The sequence below is a fragment of the Crocodylus porosus genome, unplaced genomic scaffold, assembly GCF_001723895.1.
Source record: "Crocodylus porosus isolate Cpor-Errol unplaced genomic scaffold, CroPor_comp1, whole genome shotgun sequence".
Taxonomy (NCBI): Eukaryota; Metazoa; Chordata; order Crocodylia; family Crocodylidae; genus Crocodylus; species Crocodylus porosus.
Window position 1 is genome coordinate 8,203,312 of NW_017728914.1, and position 23,712 is coordinate 8,227,023.

At 43.9% G+C, this 23,712-nt stretch overlaps 1 protein-coding gene and 1 long non-coding RNA gene across 2 annotated transcripts; both read left to right on the forward strand.

Moving 5' to 3' along the window:
* The first annotated feature begins 221 nt into the window (after window positions 1-221).
* On the forward strand, window positions 222-2,611 carry LOC109310269. Its single transcript, XR_002101171.1, has 3 exons — window positions 222-317; window positions 2,011-2,016; window positions 2,600-2,611. It is a non-coding gene; the product is annotated as an uncharacterized LOC109310269 (long non-coding RNA).
* A 1,204-nt stretch (window positions 2,612-3,815) lies between these two features.
* KCNMB1 (potassium calcium-activated channel subfamily M regulatory beta subunit 1) lies at window positions 3,816-17,615 on the forward strand. The gene is made up of 5 exons (XM_019534850.1): window positions 3,816-4,024; window positions 8,611-8,704; window positions 11,418-11,587; window positions 12,960-13,143; window positions 17,287-17,615. Exons 3-5 carry the CDS (start codon window positions 11,451-11,453, stop codon window positions 17,575-17,577), a joined length of 612 nt encoding a protein of 203 aa, XP_019390395.1. The 5' UTR covers window positions 3,816-4,024; window positions 8,611-8,704; window positions 11,418-11,450; the 3' UTR covers window positions 17,578-17,615.
* The last annotated feature ends 6,097 nt before the right edge of the window (window positions 17,616-23,712 follow it).

The window sequence follows — 23,712 nt, forward strand, 5'->3', positions numbered from 1 at the left end:
GCTTCAGCTACAACTATGTGTGTGCATTTGTGCACAAAACTGGGAGGAGCAGCAAGAACAGCAAAAATGGAAACTTCATAGATTCCAGGGGCCAGGACTCTCATTTACTGCATAACTCAGGGTCCTGCCACATGTTACATATATTATGCAATTAACTGGTTAACCTCATAATAAATTTAGACCAGCCACATGTGCAAAGTAATTATCAAGCCATAAAAACGTCCATCCAGCTATAAAAAGAGCCAACCAGTTAAAAGTTAGTGCCTGAAAATGTGTAACAACTTTATAGGCGGTTTCTACCCAGCTTTACTTTGAATGTGTAGCGGAGCCTTCAGGCTGACATTCACCCAGTTTATTCTGCACCTAGCCACTGACCTCTGGTTTAGCTATAATCTCTCTCTCAAGCAGAAGGCTAGGATTGATTTAAAAACATCAAGCGATAGCAAATCCACTACTTCTCTAGACAAGTCTCTTCAAAGGTTCAAAATTACCCTTAAATAAAAAAATTGTACTTTTTTAGGCCAAGTTTACATAACTTCAGCTTTCATTCACTGGATCTTATTATACCCTTTTCTTGTATATTCTATTAGAAATCTTTTCCCACATAGACATTTTTAGACCAGGATCAAGTTATTGCTTACCTTTCTTCAAAATAAAAGTATATAGTTGCATTTAAAAGAGACACTTCCCAGACCTGAAATCATTCTTTTAAGATGTTTTCTGACATGTCCAAGTTTTCAACCCCTTCTTTCAAGTGGAGACACCTACTACTACTTGATCTTCTTTTTATAGCTGTGAGAATAGGATTCACCCTTTTAGCTTGTTCAGTCATACTGGAAGTCAGGTAAAAGCATTAATACAATATATTAGATTTTGATTTACGCAGCTGCAACTCCACTCTCCTTTAGCTCAAAGCAGTGGAAGCAACACATCATTAGCATCTGGTGGCTGTTCGGAAGCCTGTGTGAACAGAATTGCTATTCTGTGTTTAGTACCTACTGGACAAGTGTTCATATTAAAAAGAAAACCTACAACACTAATGCATCCTTTCTGAAAATTTTATAGGCATTACTATCATTCCAGATGAAGGCGCTGGAGTGTTTGGAAACCATGAGGAGGAGCCTGCTTTTATCTTACCTGCCCTTTGACATGCATTGTTCTCTGCAGAATCGGCAATCTCTATATCAGTCTTCTCTAAAGTGCCCAATTTGCAAGGGTGTATCAGCTCTAGCAGCTGACAAGCCCCCTAGGTTGCAATTTACCACTTGCAGGCTGCATGTGCCACCAGTTGGACAGCCCTGGTTTATGCTATAGTGCAGCCACAGCAGTCACCTAACTGCAGGACAGTGGGTGCATCTACACATACAATTAGACTGCAGTGATAAACTCAACACAGTTCATGCTGGAGAAAACTGTTCCTGGGTGCAATGTTTACAAATGCACCCAAGACTGCAGCAATTTGAGCTTGGGCAGAGCAGCACTGGGGTGGCAAGAGTCCTTGGGGGTCAGCCCTGGGCTATGGGAGGCAGTTTCAGGTGGCAGAGGGGGTGGCTGGGACATGAGAGTCCTACAGTGCAGGGTCAGGCAGCAGGCAGCCCCACTGTAGCACCCTCATGCCCCAGCCAGCCCCAGTAACAATCTACATGTATGTTGCAGCACATGTAACTCCTCTGCTGTAGGACAGCACTGTCACAATGGAGTTAATTAATGTTCTGTGCCCCAATACCAGAGCATGTATAGCAGGGGTGGGCAATTATTTTGGCCAGAGAGCTACTTAACAAGTTTTGGTGAGCTGTCAAACAAACATCCATAATAATTTGTTTTAAAAATATTTTTGTCCTGATTTAAGTGCATTTGTGCTCTATACAGAGAAGTGATTGTATAATAGCTCAGAATGAAGTCTTACTCTTGTATATTGTGGAGAGTGTGGAGGGGTGTGGGGGCTGTGGGTGTTTGTGTGAAGATGTGTATGTATCTGGGGTGTGAGGGAGGATGTGGGGGTATGTGTAGATGTAGGTGGCTGAATATAGGGTTTTGGGGATGTGTGGATGTGTGTGGGGGGGATATGGGGTTTGTGGAAGGGAAGGATGGCTGGGGGTATGTACAGCACTGAGGCAGGCTCCCCGCAGAGGCATGCAAGCAGGTTCCGGGTTTGTGGGGTATGCGAATGTGTGTGGTGAGAGTGTGGTTGTCGGGCTTGGGAGGGAGAGTATGTGGGGTGTGTACGGAAGCTCCTACATCCACCCCTCTGATCTGGACAGCCCCCACTCCACAACAGCTCAGAGCCCATGTGTCCTGTGGCACTTCCCCTGCCACCACCAACAGCACACAGCCCCAGTGTGGCCCACATATGCCCCACTCTGCCCAGCCTGGAGCGTCCTGCCACCCCTGGGCATGCAACGGGGCTAAGGCAGCCCCTTCTGGCTGCCAACGCCACTGGCCCCAGCTCTGCAGGACCAGTGGGCACACACCCTGAGCCCACGAGCCCTGCACTGGACAGGCTTACCTGTCTGGGCTGAGCAGTGGCGACAGCAATCACCTGTCTGGACTGAGCAGTAGCAGACACTACTGCTCATAGTTTCATAGGTAGTAGGGTAAGAAGGGACCTGAGCAGATCATCAAGTCCAACTCCCTGCCCTGGGCAGGAAAGACTGCTGGCGTTAAACAACCCCAGCAAGGTGATTATCTAGCCTCCTTCTGAAGATCCCCAGGGTAGGAGGAAGCACCACTTCCCTTGGAAGTTTGTTCCAGATCCCAGCCACCTTGACTGTGAAGCGGCGCTTCCCTGCTCGGCAGGGGGGAAAGAGGCCCCTCCCCCTGAGCGCTGCTGAGCTGTTTTTGGTGCAACCTCCCAGAGTGCACATTGCACCTGGCTGCCATGTGGCTCTGTCACCACTGCCTCTGGGCTGCTTTGTGGCTACTCACCACTGCCATGCAGGACAACCCAGGGGTGGTGACGGAGCTGCATGGCAGCCGTACCAAAAACTGCCTGGCAGCGGGAGGAGGAGGGACTACTTTCCCCCATGCCGAACAACAGTTTCTGCCTGGCTATGGCTGCTGTTGCTGCACCCAGAAGGGCAAGCCTGAAGCTGGCACTAGGGCCCAGGCTGAGCAGCAACCATGTGGAAGAGAAACTGTTGCTCAGTGCGGGGAAAAGCAGCCCCTACCCCTTCTGCTGCCGGTGCTTCCTGCTTCAGCTGCTCAGAGGTCACACAGGGCTGCCCTACATTTGTTCTGTGCTGCCACCACTGCCCCACAGGGTAGCCCAGAGGCAGCAGTGATGTGGCAGAGATGCAGGGCAGCCTCGCTTGGGTGGTAGCTGCAGCCAGAAAGAGCTGCCGGTGCCTGGGCTGCCTGGAAAGGCAGCCCAGCTGCGGAGCCACCCCAGCCCCGCTGCATGCCCAGGGGGTGGCAGGATGCGCCGCAGCCTGGCAGCACCTCAGCCAGGTGGGACCAAGGAACCTGCCAAGGGCCGGACAAAGCCCCTTTCTGTGCCAGATCTGGCCCATGGGATCTGGCCATATTTTGTCCATCCCTGACGTAAAAACTGTGACGCTTAACTGCGGAACTAATTAGTCAAATCTGCAGTAAAGCACACGTATAGATGCACCCAGTACATAGCAGTCCAGCTGTGGTATAATATACAAGATTCCAGCTTTCCTTTATTTATGAAAAGGGAACTTCAACAGGCCTGCCAGGGCACAATAAAGAGGTCTTAATGTAAAACAGAACCACCTCTTTAGTTGGTTCTACCAATGTAGCTTCCTGCTTTTCAGCAATTAATCTTAATAGGACTGCACTCTTTCATACCTTACCATTTATGGTAACAGAAATCTTCATAATAGGGAAACTGAAGTTAAGGGTTCATACACAGCAAAACAAACCGCGAGGAATCCTGGAAAGGAACGTTCTAAATCTAAGTTTAGCTGTCTCATCACTGACATGGGAAGGTTTTTCACCTATCAAGATTAGTCAAATGACAGCAACTATTTTCTGCACTGAAGACTACAAAAAAGCAAAGCCTGTAAGTACCATTCAGGAAAAGTTTTTTTGTTTAAATTGAGGAATGTGTCTTGTGAGAAAAATCATACTTCTAGAAGCAACAGCCTTTCTAACTATACAACTAACTTTGAACTTGAGAAGTTAAATGCTTTTCCTCTCTCTAATACCAATCATAAAGTAACTGAATAATTCAGTTGAATTATTCAGACATGTGTGATGTTAACAGCTTGTGAATAACAGAATAAGGACTCTGTAGTTCTGTCAAGGGCAGTAAATATTAATATTAGCAAGTGTTCTTAGCTTTAGATGCCAAGTGGCTAAAATTTTCAAAGAGCCTGAGGGAGGGTGTTAACTGCACATCTCCCATTAAACTTGCATAGGAGTGGGGCATCTAACTCTAACTTTCTTTGAAAATCCACTCTTAAAAGCTCTGTTTTGTGTTACAAAGAGTTGAAAAGAAGTACTCTATAAAGATATCAGAACCAATACATGCAGCAGATTCATCTTTAATCTATTAAAGATTAGAAAGAAACCATTATTCTTAGACATCTCACTCCACTCCCACCTTGCTGTCTTTGGCAAACAAAAACACAAAAAATCCAACCCCCATGTTTTCTATCATATGAACAGGGTTTAATCCCATGTTCAAATCAATAGGATGACTATAACTTCTCTGAGGTCACTTATCAGAACACTTTATCCTACAAGACTGGTGAAAGCGGCACTTTTTTCTAAGACTGACCACAACAGTATTTTTCAAGAGTAATAAAATAGGATGGCTGATAAAATGTTAATAGTGTATGTAATAAACAGCTATTTTATATAGAATATAGATTATAATCAGTAACCCCTAAAATGCCTTCTGGCATAAACTCAAGGTCACAGATTGCTTGGTAAATCAGAGGCAGCAAAGGCTAATGAATTGGGATCCATTTTCAATGCTATAGTCAAAGTTGATCCGAATGATCATCAGAATGCTGTGGTATATTGTGACATGGAAAATGCTGCTGTTGCTGCTCATCCAAAAGTCAGGAGCCAAATGTTTGCATAAAGTTCAACCACTGAAAGTTAAGCTTCCTCTATTAATGATTATGTCACTGTTAATATTTACTCTCAGGCTAAACTCAAGATGGTAAGCTTGGCTCAGACTCCTCTTTTCTGCTCAGAGAGTGGGAACAGAGCTAGAGAGTGCTGTGAACTCTTATCATTTGTGATTCCTGTATTGAAGCTAGCACTATGGAATAACCATGAAGGATGTCTCATTGTGAGCTATAGAAGGTTACAACATCAAAAAGGATGTTGGGGTTGGGTGGAAGCCGGGCCAGGTAAGGTGGAGAGATGAGAAAGACCTCCCATGGAGTATGAAATGCATCTACTAATCAAAACTGGGTATTCAGTTCTAAACCTTAGCAGATGTCATCCCCAGGATGATCACCAGCCACTGTCAATGCAGTGATTATACACTGACATTAAACAGCTAATGTACTGTATAATTTAACTAGACTGAATAGAAAGATGGGAAAGATGTGAATATTACAAAAAGGCATCCTAGGAATTTCAGAGCTAAGGATACATTGTGATTTGTGCTTAAAGCAAAACTAACTTTCCTATGTTCGTGTCTTCAAAATCGAATACAGGCTATCCTCACACTTACAGCGCCTTTTTCAGGAACATAACACGCTGTAAGTTGAAATGATGCAAGTCAAATCTGATTTTCCCATAGAAACAGTGTTATAATAGGGGGTTACATTCCTGACCAAGGACCTGATGCCCAACTTTTTATAGAAATGACCACAAACACCATATTTAACACCATATTTAAATCAACTATTTAATTTTATTTAATCAGCTATTCAATTTTACTGTAGATCATGTTGATTCTGACAGTATGAATACTTACTCACATTAAGATGAAAGGCCAAGAGACAGCAACTGCCAGAGCCCCCCATAACCCTGTGTTGGCAGGAGTGGTGAGCAAGCAGAGGAGAGCAGCTAGGGCAGGATGTCAGTGGGGATGGAGCCAGTGTAGGAACCAGCATAGCTCCAGCACAATGGAGGTGTAGCAGGGCAGCTGGGGCCAGGGCAGTATATGGGGCAGTGTTGGCTGGAGCACCCAGCTGCCAGCTGCAGCAACAGCTATTTCTGGGCCTCTCCCCACATGAGGCACCTGCCCCCTGACTTACACTGCTGAGCAGAAGGGAGGAAGCCTTTCTCTGTTGAACTCAGAGCTCTGCCTGGGAGCCCCGCACACAGCTGCCCTGCCAGGAGGCAAGGCACCAACCTTACTCTCCCCCACCCCAGGGCCACCCAGGCCCTAAGACAGGCTGGTGCTCTTGCCCCTTTCTGAGGTTGTGGGAGCACCATGTGTCCCCAGCCAGACGGTGGCATCCTGCTGCAGTGCCCCACCCATCTGGTGAGCAGCACAAAGGGCAGGAAATTTGGAGGCACTCACCACCACCACTGCGCCCAGCCACGGCTTGACCCCAGCCCCGGTGGCTTCGCAGTCACACGGTCCTGGGCCCCTCCGCGGCTGGGCATGGATCCCAGGGCAGGCGGAGGTGACCTTGGCAGTGACCGCCCAACCCCCAGTGCAGGGCTCACCCAGGTATCGCAGCCACAAGTCCCGGAGTGGGTCATGGGCTGGATGACGTGGTGCTGGATCCTTGCACGTATGGCATGCCCTAAGTGCAAGGATCCAGCACCGCAAGTAATGACATGGGTGTAAATAGCGGCACACCACAAGTGCAGATCGCCGCAAGTCGGAACGACGCAAGTGGAGAACTGCCTGTACATATTATGCCCTCCTGAACCAATTGCATTTTCCACAATATTTAATTTGATATTTTTTTTACGAATGTTGGCAGAGGAGAAACATAGTGAAGGGGGGTTTTTTGTTTTGTTTTTTTAATACTACCCCGATGTAAGACACCAACATAAAATTAGGAACAGAAGAAGATGAATCAGAGTTTACAAGCTGTAAAACTTGAGATAGTTATCTCATGCCCAAATTATAAACATGTTTCTCCACACACACACAGCATTCATCTGCATTCCAACTTAGAAAATGTAGGGATTTCAGTGTTAACAAGTGGTAAAACATCTGACAGATTACTTGTAAATGGAAGGGGTTAGAAAAGTGCAATGGATCATTTTCAGCAATCTGTCCCAACTTTTCTTCATCTTTAACTTTTCTGTCCCATTTTACATTCCCAGCTCCTCTCAAGGATTCCCTGCATACAAACTAAATACAGCTTTATTGTTTTTACCACACAACTTGATCTACTCACTCAGTTTACAAGGAGTGGAAAATAAAAAATTCATTTTGTGATTTATTTTGAAATTTCATTTCAGCTGCTGTAGACTGGCGCAGCAACTCAACTGTCAGTGCAGTAACACTGACTTATAGCGCCAGAGGATTTGGCTCACTATGTTGCATTTATATCTTTTCTGTTAACATATCTAGCATTGTATATATGGGTGTATTTTGTGGCAGAGCAGCAGTTTGAAATGCACAAGGAATTTTAAGTGGCAGGATCATTCAAAAAGTTAGCAAGGTGCAAACAGCCATTCTATTTCCTGTTTATATCACCTCACTAGGTAACTTTGGGCAAATCACTTACTTTTTTGGTACCTCAATTGGATATAGTGAAAGCTTAAAGCAGCAAGCAAGCTGAACTGTGAGATGCAAGATCCAACAGACATGCAAATTTACTGATGTAGAAAATATCCAAACTGACTGAGTTGAGGATTACAGTTCTTATAACATTCTTTATTGTGTTAATGATCCAACAGTTTTTGGTTTCAGTGTCATGATACACAGGATAAATGGAATATTTGACCATATTTACTTGCCAGCTGGGAGTCCACTAGTATATACAGATGGAAACATTATGGTTGGGAAAAACATTTTCTTCTAGGTGCTGTATCACTCTCCTGGAGCACTGAAGTATAATCATTTGCTGTGAGCACAATGGCAAATTCCATACAAATTCACAGAGATTGTTGAAAATTTCCCACCAACATATTTTAATGAAAACAGTAGTTCTTTTGGGTTATTTTTTTCCTGGTGGAAACCTAAGAAATCTGACAAAATTAAAGGCAGAAACTATGTTAAGATTTGTTGGACCCAAATTAAAATAGTTTGCTTTGTTGAAGTAAACAAACTGCCTTATTTTATTATGTTACAGTGCCTCATAGAAGTGCTTGGGTGTCCTATGTCCTTGCTCTACCTTATGGACTGTTCTTCCACATTGCACTGTAGTCTCCTCTCAGATCAAATTGCATGATAGGAAACACATAACTGCAGCTGTGGTTAAATATCAAATTGATTCAAACAAAAAAAAGCCTATTTTGTTTTGGGAATGTTGGAATCTTTTATTTTGGCATTCTTGGTAGAATTGTTTGGAATTTTTGTTCCATGGAAAAAAATGTTTTTCAATTTGTTGTCCCAATTCAGACAACAAATATTTTAATATTTGAATTGTGTATATATAGAACAGAAATTCTTGTTTTCACTCATCTTTAACAGCCGCCTTACAACGAAGCATATGGGAAGAATTAGCACTGACCTTGGTCAGCTCTAGATAGTCTGTGTATTTGCTCCGAAAGGTCAAGAGAACACAAGTCTTGGACACTATTCCCAAGGACTAGACTCCACATGGCTTCATGGAGTTCTGTCTCTACATCACAAGGCAATAACCAGGTATTGCTTATTTTGTATCAATCATCAACTTTAAGAATATGTGTTTAGTTTAGAAATGTAACACAATGTACTTGAACTTCATTGTACTCCTCAGTTGTGAGCTGCTACTCTTCCTTATAGACTGTTTCTAGCACACCTCTAGGTTCAGATCCTAGTTAGAAAAGCACATTAGTTAGAAAAGCACATGTGCACCTTTAGGTACATGTTTATGACCTATTGACTTTAACTTGATGTTTACCTTAGCGGGACATAAGGATCTGCCTATCCACTTGGCTAAACAGCTCAGATTAAGTATGAAGTAACTGCTTTGCTGAACTGAGGACCCTGTAACTGTTTTAGGCCAGGTACAGCAGACATTGCACTTTTACTGGTATAAGCAATCAGAAACTGGTCTATACCTATAACAGAACAGAAGTTTGGCAGACACAGACTGGTAAATGGCAGAACCCAGTCTAAGATTTACCTCTCCACTGAAAGGGCAACTATGTGTTAAGTTTTCTATCAATCTAAAGTACACCACTTAAAGAAAACTGCATAACTTAGCTCAATTCCACCTTCATTTTTTTGAATGTCTGTATATAGGCTCAAGCACCTTTTGAGGTCCACTCTGTATGGTTGTATACAATCAATAGTTGTTGCCCTTTATGCTCAGCCAGGAAAAGAACAGTACACTCTGATGTTACAGTTGATGCCATGTGAACAGACCCTTACATCTGCTGACAGAGTGAAACTGCTCAATTGCAAGGATTCATTCGTGTTCTAATAAGGCACAATTCAGCACATTTCCCCTCTTTCCTACCTACCATGAAACCATTTGGAGACTTTCAGTCTGCCAAGAGTATGTCTGCAAATAGTGTATACAATTTTACATTAACAATTTAGAATGGCAAAGACCAACTACAGCAGGGTGGCCAAGATTTTGCTGATGGGACTCCTCATGGGTCTGGAAAGTTGGCAGTAGGGTAACAATGGCAGTGTTAACTGCTACAGCTCCCAGAGCCACGACAATTAATGCTGCTGCCACTTCTTCATCTGCCAAATTTCCTCACCTAAGGGGAACCCTGCAAGCCCGCCGATTTCACATGAACCACTGAATTGTAGATACTGAGTGTATCTACACAATACGCTTATTGTGGAGTTGCCTAATTAGCTCTGCAGTAAAACACCATCATCTACACAAGCAGTGGTATTATGTCAGAATAAACTAATTAACTCCACCATAGGATAGTACTACACAAAACAAGTACTATTCTATGCTGGAGTTATTTATTCCATCACAATGTACGTGCAGATGCTTACTGGGACTGGCTGGGGCACGAGGACATTACAGTGTGGGGCTCCCTGCCAGCTAGCCCCACACTGAAGCCCCATCATGCCCCTGCCAGCCCCTTCACAGCACATTGAGCTGGGCAGGAGCAGCTCCAAGCTGGCAGGCTGACACCCCGAGATCCCCTGCTAGTTGGGGCTTCACTGCCCTGGCTCAGTGTGCTGCAGTCCCGGGCACACATGTAAACACTGAGCCCAGGAGCAATCAACTCTGGTGCAAACTTATTGTGTCAAATTCATTTCACGTGTAGACATGCCCACTGTGAATGGGCTGAATCACAAAAATAGTGTTCTTTCTCATTTGCATCATAACATTACAGATCAATCATACTGATTTGGCAGATACAGTGTCTTTTAAAAGTAGTCATTTTCAGAACTTATTTATTTTCATTATTTATTACACCTTATTTATTACACCTCTAGAGAAATCAACATCAATTTCAGCAAAGTTATTATTTAGACTCTTACCTAACAATAGGGCATACAGAACATCCCAAAACCCTAAGTTCAGTCCTCCTTCTGTTCTCAGTATTTCGCTTGATATTTCCCACTATTGGACTACTGCTAGTAGTAGCTGTAAGAGGAGGAAAGGTCATGAGATTAACAGGGTTTTAACCATTGTTTTCATACCATGACCACATTGGGTTTAGATGACATAGGAAGTTTATACATCAGGAGGGCACAAGAAGACTCTCTCTGTAGTTCTGTCATTCCCACAACTGGTTATTATACATCAGTGAGTTATTTTAAGAAACAGCTAAATAGAGAAAAGGAATGAATATGGATACAGCAAAACTTTGTGTCAAAGCAAAAATGTGTGTCCCCAAAAGTTTCAACCCACTGTAATAAGCAAACTGCATTTCTGTTCTAGTCACTCTATTTCTAATGAGGAAAATGTGCAAAGAAAAATCTGGTTTAGTGTAAAAGTGTTCTATTATGGAACATTTTATTCATATTTTGATAATATGCTATACATAGTAATATATTAATTGTTATATATCCCTTACTAAAAGATATTTCACAAAATACTATATAGCATACAAAAAGCAGCATAAATTGATTTAGATATGGGCTAGATATGGATATAGGTTATTCTTTAACAAAATTTCAGGAAAAGAGATCAGTTTTGTTCTAACCTACTAGCCCAATTTTTTTCCTCCAACAAAATGGAAGCCTTGACAACAAACACTGAGAAGTTTTAAAAACTGTACAATTCAGAGCAAAAGTGATTTTTGTCATAATAAAAATTTATAAAGTTTTGACAACAGGTTTGCTTCAAAATGGGAACATTTTTTTCCCCAATGGAATACATGATATTTCTTCAACTAGTAAGAAAACTGTACCTATTTCTGCAACCATATTTACCCATATTTTTATTTCTCTCCAGAACCTGAAACTGCAGAGTCCATAAAACTAAATCATGTTGGCCAAAAAGTTGGTGACTGCACAGAAGCGAGGGGAAACCAGAGCATTATGCCTGGGACTGGGAATGGTTGCCTGCTCAATGGTGATGTACTTTTTTATTGGGATCACAATTGTGCCATTGTACACAAACAGGTAATTATAGTCCTCTTTTATAAGTGCTATAAAGGTTATGTCTTTTTATAAAGCCTATGTCTTTCCACTGTCAGCATGGGCATTGCTTTAAATAATGACCATATTCCAAATGTATTAGGTATGTTATAGAACAAAAAAAGATACCATCTTAAAGAGGTTTTCAAGCTAATTTTACATCATGAGAGAACTGAGAAGAGTGAAGGTAATGGGTAATCCTGAAGAGTTCATGAAGTTCTAGTATTTACACAGAAACAGGAAGTCATCCTCTCAGGATTAGCATATGAGCGGTTTAGAGAGACATTCTCATTTTCTGTTAAAAATGCAAAAATATTTTGTTCAATATTTTTGTAGATTTCTTAATTTCACATTTTTCATTGAGAAACAAAAAACAGTTTTGTTAAATGGAAGTTTTAAGCTTTGAGTTTTCTTGTTTTTAAAAAAAAGACATTACATTCGAAAATATTTAATTAAACAAAAATCAAATTGCTCTAACACAAAACCAAGACCATTGACAGCAAAAATTCTAGTCCACAGTGCTGAATTTTTCCTCTCAAGAATTCTATAATGAACTACTTCAACCTACTTGGGTAAAACGGCCCATTAAAAAAATCCAAGAATTAAAAACAGTACTACAAGATATGGATGCCACACAACTGCATTAGGCAATGTATTGAAGCTTTCACTAATGTATGAAAACTATATGGGTGTAGGCTGTAGCCGTGTTGGTCTAAGGACTTAGGCAGACAAGGTTCTTTGTGTGAATCTTGCATGCATACCAGCCCAGCCTCTGGCTTCTTTACGTTTCATTCCATCCAGGAAGAGCACACACCAACTGCAGAAACTTCCTTAGCCTGATGAAGGGTTTTTGAACCCAAAAGCATGCTTAATAATTGTTTTCCAACTATTTAAGTTGGTCTAATAAAAGATATCAGATTCACCCAAAGAACCTTGTCTGCCTATGAAAACTATATGTGCACCTCATACTTTAAAAGAAATATCTACAACATTATTAACCACACAAAATCCTATTTTTCCAGTGTTGTTTCAGGGAAGCTAACTTCAGATATTTCTGTGCATGTGGTTATAAATTTTCGCTCAACCCACAGAGGACATAGTTAATGGATAAACACAAAACCCAGTCAATCCTGCACTGCTAATAAATCTTTTCCAACCTGCTTCAACTCACCAGTTTTCTACCCTAGCACTCTCCATGCCCCCACCTACAACCCTGTTCACATTGCTGATTATTTAACAACACACAAAGCAACAACATGGCAATCTGGAAAAATTGACTATAGCACTTGCTGGAATCAGATGAAAGAGCAGAGAAGCTGTAGACAAGGATTTCAAAGCAATGCTATTTGTTTTGTAGTGTTTGGACAACAAAAACTAACTGCAACGTGCTGAAAACAAACATCAAGGAGAAAGTCGATTGTTCATGCTGTGAAGGAGCAAATGACAATTATCCTTGTCTGGAAGTCTGGGTCAACTTGAACTTCTCAGGACAAGAGGTTATGCTATATCATACAGAAGACACACGGAGAAGAAATCCCAAGGTACTTTGAAATTAACAGGGGGGAGACTCTGATGGATAAATGTGATATTTATTACCTTTAATTAATCAATTGTTTCTTTTCTTTTCTTAAAAAAAAAAAAAAATCAAACAAAGCAGTTGGGAACTAAGAGAAAGTAGAACACAGAGTTGTTAGACTGTCTTCATACCAGTGCTTGCTCTTAGCCCACAGGAAACGTTAAAATATTCAGAATGAATACATATTTGGTATTTATTATAAATGTCATATCAGACATTAAGATATTTGCTAAGCAATGACATGAACTAAAATGAACATTAAATATTTATAAGATTTTAAAATATATATAAGTCTCGACAAGTTGAAACACAACACAGAGCAATAATTCAACATCTGTTTGCTGGAGCGTTTGTTGAATAGCCATGTGAAAGCCTGAGGTTCATGAAGAACAGGGGCCCCGTTTCACTCCCAGTTCAGGGGCATGGGAAATAAGACAGGGGATGGAAGGAAGAAAAGTGGATTCAAAGTGCTGGAGGGGGCAGATGAACAAGAAACACCAAACCTACTAGTGTATTTGAGGTGAAAGGTTGAATGGAATAATTAAATTGAGGCTGGCATGCAAGGGCATCAGATTGAGCCACTGGGTTTATTTTTTGGCTTAGGTGCAACTGGCTTCTGAGAGAAGCAACAGCCCAGTGCTCCAGCATCCCAGGGTGCTTTGCTTATTCCCCCACTCCCCTTCCCCTTTCAGAATGTAACTCACTGGACCCTCCTGCTCCAACTGAGCAAGGAGCAAAACATGCCACCTTCAGAGTCTTACACTATTCAGAGTCAGCCTGTGTCTCCCTAACGCACAGTCTGGGGCAGCCCATAGGACTGCCATCTATCTCCAGACAGACTGAGGGAGCCTAAAGTGCATGCTGAAATGTGTGCATAGCGGTCCCTGGCTGTGCAGTACCAGCACTACAATCACTCTGCTCTTCAAGAGCTCAGCACTTAACTGTCTGTTTAGGTATCTCCACATAAGTTTTTCTACTAGGAAAAGAAACCTGGGAAAATTCTCCCAGATCATTTTCATGTGTGTACACAGCCTAAGTCCAGCCAATATCACAGTGAAGTCATGGTCTTGGCAACACCTTTGGACATGGCAGCAGTGTTGCTGAAGCAATACTCTGATTCTGTACAGGAGGCTGCCTGGCGTTATGGTTCATCTTTCTGAGCCAAGTATATAGCAGGATCACAGTAACTCGAAACTCAGAGTTAATTAAAACGAACTCTCACCTCTCAAGGCAAAGCCATTAACTAGAACACCCAGATGCAAATATTCTATCCAAACTAGAGCTTAGAAAGTTGTTACTTCTACTGCTCCTCCATAAATAATGGGCAGTTTAATGACAATGGGCAATTTCTGTGAAAAAATATCACATCTATTTGACACAAAACCGTGTACAAGAGCACATACATTACATTTGCATCTTCTGGCAGAAGACTGTTTTCATTTAGGAACAAAACTGTATTCAACACTTGAACAGCAAGATTTCACACTGCATTTAATTTCTGAATATGCACTGAACTGTTGCATGCATACCACGTGAACACTGGTGGTCTCACTCAGCAAATTTGATCTTATTAAGATAAAGTATTCCCTCTGAGGAAGCAAGCAAAAAAGTATGGCGTGTGAATGTCAGCATCTTGCAATACAAGAGATGAATGGTGTGCCATTCTTGTATAATGACTCACATCTGATCTTTACTTGAGATGGAAGAATAAGTATACCCCTGTAGTAACAGCATCTTGAATCAGTTATGGAGCTCTGTAGTCACTTTGATAAGAAACCATCTATTAGAATGGGTTACAGGTGGAGAGGGGATTAACAAAACAGTTTGGTTAACTTTTCCCTGAAAATGCAGCCCTTCAGTTTTTATATTATATATAAAATAGCTACTATATTTAACATTTATATAAAAGCTTCTTACTAGACCAATAATTATGTTTTTTTCCCTACATTTGAGATAGCTTTAGGAGTTCAAGAGTAAAAGCACAAAGTAAACACATAAAACCTCCAAATTTAGGAAAAATCTTCCTCACTAATAAACAGGCCTCACAAAAATCACAACTCAGATTTGTGCAAGCAGCTTTTATTTTAACCAATCCACTTTGATAGTTCCTAACAAAAGATGCATAATAAGCATTTTGGACCTGAAAAGAAATGCATCGATCTAGACAAATTTAGCTTGCAAGCACAGTTTGTTTCAAACTTTCCTCCAAGAGCAATGGATACATTTTACACTTTTAAAAAATACACTGTTACACACTACTTAACCAAAAGGAAAGTTTGATACGGTTACTGATCACTGCTCTCTCTCTTTGCACATTAACCTGCAGGAGCAAGAAGAGCTTTCCGATTTTTCTGAGTCAAGACCATGGTTCTTGCTCTGCCACTGTGCTTGTTTGGGTTGGGTGTGCAACTTTATCTGTATGGCACTCCATTTCCCTTCCCAATTATTATCTGCATCTGATTGCAAGCCCTTTATTGCCATGCCTGCACATATGTTCAGTGCCTAACATACAGAGACTCTAATCTCAGTTTGGGCTATGTACTATGATCACGGAAGTAGGCTTGGGCTGGATCCAATTTTTATCGATAAACATAATTTCACCTGTCAGTCACACACCACCAGAAAAATATTTCCTCCTGTAATAACAGAAATTTACAGAAAAGAGATGTAAAATAAAAAGCATCTGGGATGGGGGTAAGGAAATCCAGGGCAGAGGGTGCCGTGCATACACACACTCTCTTACACACACATGCACACACAAGACACAGAGTGGCCACGCAGCCTAGGGTGGGAAGCAGCTCCCCAGTTCTTGTGACCCCTGAGGGCCCCAGTCCCACCTGGCAGGCACTGGTGGAGGGGCAGCATGGCCCTTTGATGGCCATGGCCTTCCGCCCCTCCAGGCAGCATGGGGGCATCAGGTATGCCTTGGGGGCACCTCTGTGTACCCTGTCCTGATCACACTGCCATTCCCTGTGTTCCTAGAGCTCCTAACTGGCCTTGCCCCTGCATGCTCAGGGCAGGGCACATGGAAGTGCCTCTGGAGCCCAGCCATTGCCACTATGCTGCCCAGAGGGGTGAGAGGCCCTTAAAGGGCCAGGCTGCCCCTCTGTTGAGGCCCACTAGGCAGGGCTTGCCCCCTAAGGAGCTGCAGGAAGCAGGGAGCTGCTTTCCGTCCTGGGCTGGGGGCAGCTGCCTCTTGAGTTATAAGCGCTCTGGAGTGCTGCTGTTCTTTTCTTCTGGTCCCTGCCCACCCAGCTTTTTCCTGATGAACGAACAGAATGATTTAAAGCAGGTGTGCTTTACTGATTTATGGATATTTACTTTTATATAGTTTAACATGATTTCATAAAGCCTTTAACAGTATACTGTCATTACGAAACTGTCTTCTCCCCACACTCCTCATTTTGTGCAATCCTGAAAACAAATCTATAAACAGCAAGAAAATATAAAGAAATGCTTAAAATAAACATCAATTTTAGCCATCAACATTGTATAAAAAATAATAATCAAATTCTGCAAGTCTACACATAAGCAAAATAATACTTGGTACTTTCCTACAAGAAAGCTACCAAATTTGTGTATACACTACCTCCCTGAAAAATAGGTAAATTGACTTTTTACATATTGCAATCCACTGTGGACAGCAGTGGGAACACCTGATAATTTGGGCCAGCTGCCCGTAATGTATTAACCTTTTCTTCACTAATTACAGCTAGGAACTCACATTGCAGGAACTCAAAATGGCAGTATGCTCTTAGTCGATTTGGATTCTGCCTACTTCAACACTTAAGGTACATGCTACAGTATAGCAACAACAGACTACACTTTGTCTCTGAATGCAATCTCAGCAGTGATGTCCTTTTTTTACTGGTCAACACTGGTCACACATATGTAAGTCTTTGCAGGATAAGGGCCTAGTATATCAAGGGATAACCAGTGAATATGGCAATTCAAGTATTGTTACCTTATGTATCCCCTAAGACAATATTTAGAAATCCTCTCAAGTCTACACAGGTTTTTGTCTATAGTAGAAAATTACATTTTAAGAAAGATCTTGCTTCACGGCATGAACAACTGTTGTAACAAATGTTTTGCTTTCTCATTGCAGTGCTCATACATCCCCCCAAAGTTGGAGAATGCCACAAAAGTTAAACAATTAATAGAGACCGTTGCAGAAAATTTCAGAAAGTATCAGACTAAGACTTTTCTTTGTTATTGGGACCCAGAAGGAAAACAGACAAACGTCATTTTAAGAAGACTATATCAACCAAAGGACCTATATTTCCCTTTCATCTGGCCTAGTCTCATGTTAATTGGTGGAATTCTGATTATTGTCACGGTGAAAGTCAATCAATACATGTCTGCATTTTCTGCCTGGAAGTACAAAACAAACATATAACGTTCACAAATTCAAGCTAGAAAGTGCCTTTATCCCACCCACTTCAGTCTATATTTTGTTTTTTTAAAAACCCTCCATCACGTTAGCTACTGTGACTCACTATAATATATATACACATACACTTACACCATGGGTTATCCGGAATTATATATAAAGTAGAATAGGTATCTGAGATGAAATCCCATGAAATATATAGGGACCTCTCTAAAAGAACAAAAATGATTTTATTTTGCTTGAGCTGATTTTTTTTGTGAGTTTGAAACATCATTGTTTTATAGAAATTAGAATTAAAATTATGTATGCCAGTTTGCTGGTTACAAATTTGGTGTCAGATTTTCAGAAAGCAGAGGCTAGGAATCTAAGGTCCTGTCTATATGTGCATTTAAGTGCAACTAAATTTAATGTGCATTCAGCTAATGTGCATTAAGCAATTTTTGGCAGGTGGCTACATGTGCAGAGCCTTGGCATTAAAGTTAGTGCCAAGTCCCTGCAACCCTGCCATGTGCTTCTAGTAGCTGGGCAGACCTGGCAATAAAGTTTGTGTTGGGTCATGTCTACATATATGTTAATATGCTTTAACTAATCATGCCTAAATTTGATACCTGCATTTGCAGATGTCTCTTTCCATCTGTAACTCACATATTACGTAGAACGATACTGTGGCAGGGCACTTTAAGTGCTGAGCCATACAGCCAACAGGTGCTTGATTACAGCAGCCATTTTAGAACTTTGGCCACCTATATAAACATAGCAGTTTATATTGTTGCAGAAACATCATCTGGCTGCAAGGCTGTATGCAACATCTTGGAGGTAAGGGCAGGAGCTTAGGTCCCAGGCATGACCTAAAACTGCACCCTGCTGGGGATGGGTAGCCTGGTAGGGCTCCTCATGGTGCGGGAGTCCCCTGGAAATGCCAGGCAATGGACCACCCCGGTGAAAGGTGGGTCGGGGTGCTTTAACCCCAGCTCCCACAAGCGGGTGGGCTACCCCATAGTAGAGCCAAGAAGGTGGACACATATTAGAGAGTGGGCTAGAGGCTCAGAATCCTGACTTCAAACACCCTTGACTGGTCAATGCTGGGACCAGGACCAGAAGAGTCAAAAGGGCAAGAGGCCCACTGAGAGGGATGCCCAGAGCTAAGGGCCTGGGGTTCCGACTGGCCTTGGCAGTAAGGCCAGGGCCTGTGTGGCCAAAGGTCCTGTGGTGGCCAGGCTCAAAAGAGGGAAGAGTTCAGGGAGGTAGGTAGCCCAGAATGAGGGCAGAGTAGACCGCCTGATTGGAGGGATCTGGACAGGAGGATTATGGGACCCAGGGTGGGGCCAGTGACATTAAGAACTGCAGATGCCATGTACGAGGCTTGGGCTGCGGTGTAAGGGAGAAATGGAGCTGCAGATAGCACCCCGTGGCATCAGGGCAAGAATGGGCAGCCTCCCACCTAATTAACAACATAATTAGTATCATCAAGGCATGGCAGGCAAGAAGATGGGTGGTTGGCCCAGAAACAGGTGGGTAGGTCAATGACAGACCAGCCCCAAGAAAGTCCCCTGTTACAGATACCTTTTCATCTGTATTCAACATATTATATACAAAAGTGAAGGAGACAAAAACGTAAAAAGCATTGTGAAAACACTAGGAGTATTCACACATGCAGGCATATAGAAGCAGTGCAAATTTGAGCCAGGACTTTTTGCCTCAGCACATGTGCCCAGACATGCACTTTTGTGTGGTGCAAGTTGTGCCACCTGGGGCAAAATAACCCTGCCCAGCTCCTCCCGGATCTACTGCCAGGGAAATCTAGAGCTGCTGGCCCCAGCACTAGAAAAAGCTCCCCTGTCCTCGTCCCATCAGTACAAAAAGCAACCTTTGCAAGTAGCTCAGAGCTACTCGCTCTCAGGAGCTTTTGGGGCCTGGCCAATTGGTACCTGGTGTCACTACCCTTTGTGCCAGCTGGACTGCTGAAGCAGCCCTGAGAGTTCCCTGCACCCTCTACCCACTGCAGCAGTCTGGCAGTGGGGGCTGCTGCTTGGCTGTGACCTGCTGCCACCTGCGATAGCATGTGGCCCCAAGGCTGTGCACTTGCCAGACCTGGATGAGGACTGCACAGCTGCAGCAGAGGCATCTGCACCTCTGGGCCAGCTGCTAGTGGGCTCTGACTGCACGGTTGGCCTTTGTGTGCCACCACCTTACCATCTGGGCAGCTATTGCTCAGAAGATGTTCTCAGTGTGGTGGCCTGCTATGAACTGTCAAGGCATGTCCTTCTGGCCCCAATTGGCCAGGAGGTTAGCCACCTCCAGCTGTGAGCTGGCATCTCTGCCTGGGTCCTGCCACTTGCCTCTCTAACAGAAATTCTGGTGTTCCCTATTTGAAAACTGAAAAATCCCTGTTAAAAAAAACTATAAGTCACTCTGTAAAATACTTCCAAATCCCTGTTCCTCCACAATTAAAACAAAGGACCACTATATACAGAGAGAGAAAGGAATCAGGTGGGCAATGTTCTTTGATATATCTACAGTGTTAAACAATTTGGAAATCTACCAGTACCTCTAACATGATAATGAAATTAATTTTAAGTATCTTTATGTTTTGTATTTACCTTTGGTTCTCTCATCATAGAGCAGTTAGAGCTCCCCCTGACTCCTTCACTAATCAGGATGTGAGGACAGCTTCTTCTGCAGCCACAGCTCCTGCCAGCAGGTCTCATCCTGTCCAGCAGCTGGGCATGCAGGGTGTGTGCTGGGGGGCATGTGGTGTTTGCAGGAGGGAGGTGGGAAGGGGGTTGGGGGATGGAGGTGCCTGTGGAGGGATGTGCAGGGCCATGGGGTGTCTGGGTAGTTTTGAGTGGATCGGGGAGACTGTGAAGAGGCTGCTCAGGAGGAGTGGGTCCCCTGGCCCCCACAGGTAACAGCACCCCCTGCACAGCTCACAGACTGTCCCCCAAACAAGGGCTACAGCCTCCCCAAACAACAGCTACAGCCCCCCCCAACAGGGGCCACATACCCCCTGCAGGGGCTACTACCCCCCCTGCAGAGCCCATGTGCCCCCCCATCTGGCCCCACCCCCTGCTTGCTTCCCCAGTCCCCTGGATCACTGCCACACCTGACCCCGCTCCCGCCCACTCCCCCAGTCCCCTGATGGCTGTTCTGCCTGGCCCCATCCTCCACCCACTTCCCCAGCCCTGCATCACTGTCCTGCCCAGCCCCATCTCCCGCCAGCCCCCAGTGGCTGTCCAGCCTGGCTCTAGGGTCCTGGCACTCCAGAGGCCCCAACCACCATTCCTACAGCTGGCAATTGCAAGGGGTTTTTTTGGTTTTTTTGGTTTCTTTTTATGTGCTGGGAGGCTAGGGCCAGGTGGGCAGCCATTGAGGGGACTGGGGGAGCAGGTGGAGAATGGCACCAGATGGGGCAGCAATCTAGGCAGCTGGGGGAGTGGGTGGGGGATGGAGCTGGCAGGAGTCCCGCCCTGGTCTCCTCCCCACACCTCCTCCTACTGACCTGAGCCTCTGTTTTCTCAAGACACATTCAGGAACTGTTCCCTGCCCCACTTTTTTTTGCCCGGGGTATTTTTTGACCCCTGGATATCCCAGGGTATAATTTGCAATGCACATAACTTTTTTTTTGTTCCTGCATGTGTTTCTTGCAGCATGTCAAAGGGTTCTGAGATGCTGCAAGAGGCATGTGCATGCTCATCTGGATGCACACATTAAGTCTGTTGTTTGATCCATGATGCTACAGGAAAGGAGCACAGTACGTTTATGCCAGCAGAAGACCTCAGGAGAGAACATGACTTGCATACAATTTAGTAGCAAAGAAAGTTCTGAGTAGTGTGAATACTTCTGGGATTTCTCTGAGCTTCAGAAACATTGACTGTCCTCTGAAAATGCCTTTGTTTTTCTCAGTTCAGTTTCAAATCCACTACAGGGTCAATTGGAAATACAGAGACATTTCACGTGCATTGTATTTGACCGTCATTTGGGACATGAACACCACATGCCCTTTCATCATATAGGTTGAGAACAGACTTCTCAGCAGCTATCATTTATGAGGAAAAGTTTCAGAGCTGTACTACAGATTTAAATCTATTCTAGCCCCCCCCAGGAAACAAGTCTGTTCTCAGATGTATAAAAAGCTCTACTGTTTTCTGACAGACAGACAAGATGAATGCAAAAATAATGGAGATAAATTCTCCAAACCTTATAATCTGTTAAATGTATTTTCTGTTCTCAGTGGAGGAGTGACAAGCCAACATACATTGGAAAGAAGCAACAGAAAACTTCATGCATGCCTAGGATACTAGTGGGAAACCAGAGCAAGTGACTATCAAGTATGGATCATTAGGATCAGTAGATCTTTGCTCAACATAACCCGAATGACATGAATTTCTCCTAAAAGCTGGGGGCTAATAAGTTGGGAGTGACAAAAAGGGAAAGAACTAAGTATATCAGTCAATAACAGAATGCTTTTGAGCCACCTGCTCAGGGTGCATCCCGATGAGCATGCACATGCTGTTTGTGGTGCCTCAAAGCAGTTTGCACACATGCACCCATTCACCAAAATGCTAATTTGCAGCATGACCGGGGGAGGGGGAGGGGGAGGGTTTAACACTGGGAGGTCCCAGTATAAACAAACAAAACAAAAAACTGAGACTGAAAAAAGTGTTGTGCTGCACATGGCAGCAGCATGCACTACCAGAAATGGAGCCTGGTCGGCCAAAGCCAAGTTCTGGCTGCTGGCCAGACTCTGAGCAACCAGCGCCCCAGGTAAGGCTTCTTGGGCTAGCACAGGTGCTGGCCCCAGCCTTCCCTACCCCACCCAGGTCACTTTGCTGTAAAAATGGTGGATCACCCTCTAAGTTAACCCTCAGTAGATGTACTATCAGACTAAAGTGCTTTAGGTTAGAGTGCTTTTTTGAACACCTGTGCTACATCCACCACATGTTAAGCTAAGCTGTATTTGCCAGCATCCCAGAAGCCCCCTGCAGGGTGCCATGTTGGCCTTGGACAGAGCTTGTGGAGTGGGAAAAGGGATTTCTGTCCCCACAGTCAGCCCAGCCCAGCCAGGAGGGCTCCTTTCCCCCAGCTGCAGCCATCAGTGGCAGCACAAGTTCCCTGTGCCACTTTTCACTGCTCTGGGAACTCTGGCAGGGGTGCATGGAGAAAGAGCCTTCTGCCAGGTAGGCCCCACGCACCCAGCTTTCCAGGTCAGATTTTGCCAGGGACTGCTCCCCACCTTCCTCCCCTCAGGAAGGGGGCCTCCTTTTCTACCCACCCACCAGAATTCCTAGTGCAATGAAAAGTGGTGCAGGGAACTTGTGCTGCCACTGCTGGCTACAGCTGGGGGAAAGGAGCCCCCCTGCCATGACAGTCCCCCTATAGCTTGCTGGCTAGGGGCTGGGCTGGGTCTGTACAGCAGGGGAGCCTCCATTCCCCCAGCCACTCCCCTGTTTTCCCCAGAAGTCACAGCTGACAGTTGCCAGCTGGTGGGGGGAGGGGGCACTCCAGTAGCCTCCTGGGAGGTGTGCAGGAGCACCCCCTTCCTGCTGGCATTGACCAGTGCAGGCAAGCTCCGAGCCCAAACCCTCCCCTGCACCAAACAGCACATATCGGTTCGGTTGAAACATGCTCTAACTCATAGCACTTTACTTCAAGTGGAATGGAGCAATTTATGCCAGGGGCTTAGCCAATGTGTCTGAGAGAAAGACAAATGCAACTCAACAGGTATCAGGTGATATGTTTCTAGTAAAGACAAGGAAGTATTGATACTATTATAAAATGACCCTAACATGACCTCATCTGGAATACTGTGTAATTCATGTGCAGAAATGACACATTTTTGCTGGAACAAGTACAGAAGAGGCCTACGAGGATGAACAGAAAAATCATAAAATCATAGAAGTAGGGTTGGAAGGGACCTTGTAGATCTTCAAGTCTGACCCCCCGGCCTGGGTGGGAGAAAAAACTGGACTCAAATGAGTCCAGCCAGGAAGGCATCAAGCCTCTTCTTAAAGATCCCCAAGGTAGCAGCCAGCACCACTTCCCTAGGAAGTTGGTTCCAGCTCCTAGCCGCCCTAACTGTGAAGTAGTTCTTGCGGATGTCTAATCTAAATCTACTCTCTAATAATTTGTGTCCATTGTTCC

What these genes read in the sequence shown, in the direction of transcription:
- KCNMB1 (XM_019534850.1), top strand. Translation starts at nt 11,451, where the DNA reads ATGTTGGCCAAAAAGTTGGTGACTGCACAGAAGCGAGGGGAAACCAGA. An exon ending in GTGCCATTGTACACAAACAG is followed by an intron (nt 11,588 to 12,959) that starts GTAATTATAGTC and finishes TTTGTTTTGTAG; the next exon opens with TGTTTGGACAACAAAAACTA. An exon ending in CACGGAGAAGAAATCCCAAG is followed by an intron (nt 13,144 to 17,286) that starts GTACTTTGAAAT and finishes TTCTCATTGCAG; the next exon opens with TGCTCATACATCCCCCCAAA.